Source organism: Nannospalax galili, unplaced genomic scaffold (genome assembly GCF_000622305.1).
Source record: "Nannospalax galili isolate Female #2095 unplaced genomic scaffold, S.galili_v1.0 scaffold752, whole genome shotgun sequence".
NCBI classification, from domain to species: domain Eukaryota; kingdom Metazoa; phylum Chordata; class Mammalia; order Rodentia; family Spalacidae; genus Nannospalax; species Nannospalax galili.
This window is the reverse complement of record NW_008333404.1, coordinates 758,604-764,603: the sequence shown is the minus strand read 5'-3', so window position 1 is coordinate 764,603 and position 6,000 is coordinate 758,604. Positions and strand designations below refer to the sequence as shown.

Below are 6,000 nucleotides of genomic sequence, written 5' to 3'. Positions count from 1 at the left end.
CAGCAGGGTAAAACCAGATGTAACTTAATTGCTCACGTTAGCTATTTTCATTATTTTTTCTCTTCTTGTCTTCACCCAGGCACTTTGCACATCATCAACAAGTTTGTATTTTGGAAGGTAGCCAAAAACATTGATTTCCATTTTTATAAAGAATTCTCTTGTTGCTGCTGGGAGAAACAAAATGAATGACATGAATGACTTCAAAATTACTGATTAATATCCAGTTCTAAATCACCTAGGCTATTGTTTCCTCTACATAAATGCTTTTGTATAGTCGGATACAGTCTTTTGTTTGTTTTGTCTTTTTGAGACACAGTCTCCCTGTAGCCTGAACTCACATAGTGAGTTCCACCTGGCGTGCGCCACCATGCCCGGCCTGGATACAGTTTTTGTGGAGTTGCAATACATTGAAAGAATGTTGCACAAAACTGACCATGGCTTGGTTCCTGTTACTTCACTGCTGGGTTGCCTCTGGCCATGCTACGGTTCCGTTTCCTAATATGTGAACTAAGGAAATGAATTCAGGATCCGGTTGTTTCACTCGGGTGCTAAGTCCATCCAATAAGATGAACACATAAATGAACGAGCAATTTAAGATTGCGCTAAACCACAGACATTAACTAATCCTAACCATTACTAGTTTTTTTGCTTTTTGTTTTTGGTGCTGCGGATTGAACCTGGGGCCTGGCACACACTACTTCTGAGTTACAACCTACTCAACATCATAGGTCTCAGAGGTTATGAAATGAAAGAGAAAAAAGAAAGAAAAAAACCTCAATGAAATCCGAATTCTCCCTGCGTCAACCGCTGAACCGCTGCCTGGGTTAAGATGCTCACCATTCACCCACGGTACTGCGACTACAGACTAATAAACCACAACTCCCAGAAGGCTTTGCTCCCGGATGCGTCAGGCAACGACCCACTGCCACTCAGAACTACATCTCCCAGGAGGCCCCGCAGCGCACAACCGACCGCTTTTCCCCGCCCCTGCTCCCCTTTTCCCGGCCTGCAGAGCCGTGGCCGACTCGCTCCCGCGGTCGGCGGAGCGGGTGCGCGCCGGGGTCGCGCGGCTGCAGAGCAGGGCGAGCGCGCGCAGGAGGAGTGGAGGCGTAGGGGGGCGGCGGACGAGTCGGTTGCTCGCAAGATGGCGGACGAGGACGGGGAAGGAATTCACCCCTCAGCCCCTCACCGGAATGGAGGCGGCGGCGGTGGCGGGGGGTCTGGGCTCCACTGCGCCGGGAACGGCGGCGGGGGAGGCGGCGGCCCGCGGGTCGTGCGCATCGTCAAGTCAGAGTCCGGATACGGCTTCAACGTGCGGGGCCAAGTGAGCGAGGGCGGGCAACTGCGGAGCATCAACGGGGAGCTGTACGCGCCGCTGCAGCATGTGAGCGCCGTGCTGCCCGGGGGGGCGGCCGACCGGGCCGGGGTGCGCAAGGGGGACCGCATCCTGGAGGTGTGAGTATCACGGCCGCCGCCCCGCCTCTTCGTCCCCTCCCGCCCCAGCCCAGCACCCTGTCACCCAGGCCGCACCTCTCCCCGCCGCGGCGGCCCGCGACCCTCGCCCTCCCTCCCTCTCTGGGCCCCGGGGCTGCTCACCGCCCTCCCCGGCGGCCCCCGTTTCGGCCAGTGCTTTCCCGCTGTCCGCATGCCTAGGCTGTTTCCTTCCCGTACGGCACGCTGTTTTCTGCTCCTTGACGGCGTCTTTTCTGACCCAGCCAAAGCGTGCCCTCCCCAAGTTCTCATCTTCAGCATCATAGTTTCCTGTTCTCCACCACTCCCCTCAGTCCCTGTGGACTGTCCTTCTGCCCTCTAGACCCGGGAGGAGCTGTGGCCCGCCCCCCACCTTTCCTCCCTTCCCACTTCATCCCTCCCTCCCCTTAGTTACTCCTCCTTTATGGTAAAGCATACCGACATTTTTGGCACCGCCTGCCCTTTCCACCCCTCCTTTTTGTATTCCTACTACCAAGAGTATATGTTCACATCATTGCTTGCGTTTGGGGGGGAGGGGTTGACACTAGTTTGTCTTCTAATCCTGATACTGCAACCTGATTTTCAATCTGCTGTCTGCATCGCCCCATTCCTCTGAGTGCACCGCCTTTCTGGTTCCCCTGCCTTCACTTGAGCATCATTCTCACACTTTTGAGTCAGCTTTATGGTAGATCTCTTTTAGCTCCTACTTACCCCAAATTGCAATCCTTTTAGGTCTCCGACCTCTCTATTTTTCTCCTAGATGCTGTTGTAATCCCACACGACTTAATTTTATTCGCTCCTCTCGTTTGCTTCCCTTTCTCTTTTGAAGGCACCTTCTGCTGCTGCAACCCGCCTTCTGCTGCAGTCTCTCCCTCATCACACTCCTTCAGCCTTACTCCTCACCATATCCCTCAAAGCTCCCAGGATGTTGCATCGTTTGGCAGTTTGAATGCAGACTTCCTCCACTGGCCTACGTGTTAGACTTGTAATAGTGCACTGTACTAGATTCATCTGTGGTTGTTGGTTGAGTTGTAGGTGCTGTGTGCTCCCATTCCCATTCTTCAGTTCTGTATTTCTCTCCTTACTTTATTTATATTGTATATTCCTCCCCTCCACTCACACACTGGCTCTTCTCTTTCCGTGGTGAGATTTACCGTTTGTTTTTTTAAACATTTGGTTTTAGTTGTAATTTCCACAACTGCAAGTTTATTCTTTTGTAAAACAGTAGATTCTCTTAAGGTTTGTAGAGGGAAAGGTATCTTGTAGAGGAGTCCATCCTTATTCTTTCTGTACCCACTGTCTTTCCTCTGGATTCATTCATTCTGTTTCCTCATCCTTTCCAGTTCAAGAGATAGTAGTTCACCAAAGCACGTGTTGGGAGATCTTAGATATTCTGCCTTTCTTCTGACCTTTCTGAAAACAGATGCTTTCTTTTTTCACTACGGTATTACAGACTGGTTTCTAGTATTTTTCTGGGCATGTGTTCCTAGTCTTTTGAGGGGCAGGACATTAAGGTACAGAATGCAATAATGACCTTTTGGTGTTTTGTACTGGGGTACCTACTTACTTTCTTTCTAACTCAAAATCTGTGGCTGGTGGTTCCTTTGATAGAAGCTCATAGAAGTGTTGTTTTGCTTTCCCTTTGGAAATTAACTTTGGATTCAGCTATTTGTTTTTAAATTTAAAATATGTAAAGTTCTAAATGTAAAGTTTGATTATTTACAGTAGGATCCAAAACAATGCAACTAAAATTATCTGTAGGAGAATACAGCTAATGTGATCTGCCATGTGTCTATGCCAACAGCCATAGTTGGTGGCTTTTTGCTTTTGCTATAGTTTCTGCAGCAGAGTCCATCTTTATAAACTCATTACTGTAGAGAAAATCCTAGGTGATCCTGTAGGGCAGGAAGAGGAGTTTGCCTCATGCCACATTCCAGACCTTGAATCTGGGAAGTAGAAACACTAATGCTTTTTGGCACTATCCTTGGTGGTGCGAAAGAAGTTTGTTTCTTTAGAGGGCTGGGGAAAGAACACTGCCTAGGCAGACTCTCAGTGGAAGACTGGTGAAGATTGAAACTCTCCCTGGTATTGGTTTTGTACCTTCCAATTGTTTGCATTCAGATTTCAAATTCTTTGAAATTTCTATGCTACTGTAGAAGTAGCAAAAGTAACAGCTCAAAGCTGAGCTCTTCGGTAACTTGTGAGACCTTAGCTTTACTCCTCTTCTCCCTTTAGGTTTTCAAGTTAGAGGAGAAAATCAGTGACCAACTTTACCTTATTAATTAATTAATTTATTTATTTGAGGCAGGGGCACATGTAGCCCATGCTGTCCTTGAACTCACTGTGTGAGGATGACCTTGAATTTCTGGTTCACCTCCTGATTGCTGGAATTACAGGCATATGCTACTTGCTGGGTTTATGTGGTGCTGGCGAACCCAGGGCTTCATGTATGCTAGGCAAGTACTTTACCAACTCAGTTACATCCTCAGCCTGAGCTTTCATCTCTCACTAAGTTCTTAAGTTGACCTTTCTGTTGTTCCAGGAAAGCGTTCTGTGTTGATGAAGTGCCAAGTGGGGTCTGAGTTAGGGATAGGTGGATTATTACTGGATAGCTGTATCATTATGCACCAGGTCATAGGTGGATGTCAGGGCCTTCATAATTGCTGTTTGAGACTTCTCCCTATTTTAAACTCTTTTCCCCTATGTACAAATAGTTTTTATTCCAATTTTCATGAATCACAGTTGTTTGGCAACTGGTAGAGATGTGAAAGAATATTGACTGAGGTTTTAAGGGGATACAAGCTTGGACACTAGTAAGAGGGAGGGTTAATTTCTTTGTGCTTTATTTTTTTAATTTAATTTTTATTTATTTGTATGTGTGTGTGACTGCTGTCTCTGTGTGCACAATATGTGTGCAGGTGCCCTCTGAGGACAGAAGAGGGCATTGGATCTCAAACTGGAGTCACTGGCAATTGTAAGCTGCCAGGAATGGGTGCTGGGAACCCAACACTGTAAGGGCAGCACGTCCTAACCGCTTTGCCATCGCTCCAGCCCCTTTGTGTTTCTTTTCTATTTTATTTATTTATTTATTTATTTACTGTGTATGAGTGTATTGCCTGCATGTATGTAAGTGCACATGTCGTGCAGTGCCTGAGGAGGTCAGAAGAAGGCGCGGGATCCCCTAGAACTGGAGTTACAGACAGTTAGCCGCCATGTGGGTGCTGGGAATCGAATCTGGGTCCCTCTACAAGAGCAGCCAGTGCTCCTAACCACTGCGCCATTTCTCCAGGCCTCCTCCCCCTTTGTGTTTCCTTAGAGCCTGCTTACTAAGGCTCTGGCCTCATTGAATCTTGGGATAATTGTTAAAATCTATTCGAGGCAGTATTGGCTCACTTACCCTTTCAAGGCTGACTAGATTGTGACTGGTTTGAGAGACTCATGTTGCAGTATGAAGAAGCCCTCTGGGCTCTAAATTTTCCTACAGATGGAAAGTTTTCTTGACGAGCAATGTTGGTCTCCACCTAACATTTTTCCCAGTGTAATGTGTAATGCATGTTTTCCCTTTGATTTGTATGTACCTGGAGGCCAATGTGTGAAAGATGCTTTTAACAAATAGAACCAAAATAAATATATGTTTGCACTAATTATATAGTATGTGAAGTAACTGGCTTCAGCTTAATTTCCTTAAGGTTAAAATAGTTCTGAGGGCCCTTGATTGATTTCTTGAGAGTTGGCCTTAGGAGGATTTTAGTATGCAGTGGATGTGGATATGGGACTGCTTACAGTTTTTGAAGGATTGGGGGCAGGGGGAGCTTAGGTATTTGGGTAGTAGGATCTATTTTTTGGGTAGTAGGATCTATTTTAAATTTTTATTTGAGAGGGAGAGAGAGAGAGAGAGAGAGAGAGAGAGAGAGAGAGAGAGATTGAGATTGCACAAGGTCAGAGGACAGCTTTCAGGAATTGATTCTTACCTTCTACCTTGTTGAGGCAGGGTCTTCATTGGTACTGGTCTGCTTGGTATTCTAGGCTGACTGCCCATGAGCTTGGGGCCTCCTGTCTCTGCCTCCCATCTTCCCCATAGCTGTTGGTTTACGGACGTTTGAGTCAGTGCATCTGGCTTTTACAAAAGTTCCAGGGATCAGACTCAGGTGGTCAGGCTTGCAAAGCAAGTGCTTTAACCTGCCTGCCTCAAGCACTTTCATGTAAGCACTTCTGTTTGGCCGGGGAAATCAGATCTGTACACCTGAATCCTTAGGGGTGGTTTGCAAGTATTCCAATCATGATGTAGTTATGCTTTCCTCCTTAATGGCTAACTGATGATATACCCATCAACTTTCACGTGTTAAGGTTAAACCATAGGATAAATTATTAGACTGTATGTGCCATTTTGTTTATTGAGAGTCATTTTTTTTGCTTCATTTTTGTGTGAAAGTTTGAAAATCATTGAACAAAAAGAGGTTGGTGCTGTAAAAAGTACTTTGAGTCACGAAACGCTGACTAGAGTATCTTAACTGTTTTTAAAATTGTAAC

At 46.4% G+C, this 6,000-nt stretch overlaps 1 protein-coding gene across 3 annotated transcripts in view; it reads left to right on the top strand.

Annotated features, from left to right (window-relative positions):
- Positions 1-983: 983 nt before the first annotated feature.
- Snx27 (sorting nexin 27) overlaps positions 984-6,000 on the top strand; it is an 84,258-nt gene continuing 79,241 nt past the window's right edge. For all 3 annotated transcript variants that reach the window (XM_029561165.1, XM_008828212.3, XM_008828213.3), the window contains exon 1: positions 984-1,455. In XM_029561165.1, the coding sequence (XP_029417025.1) occupies positions 1,145-1,455 (311 nt within the window). In that variant the 5' untranslated portion in view covers positions 984-1,144. The remainder of the gene's footprint in view (positions 1,456-6,000) is intronic.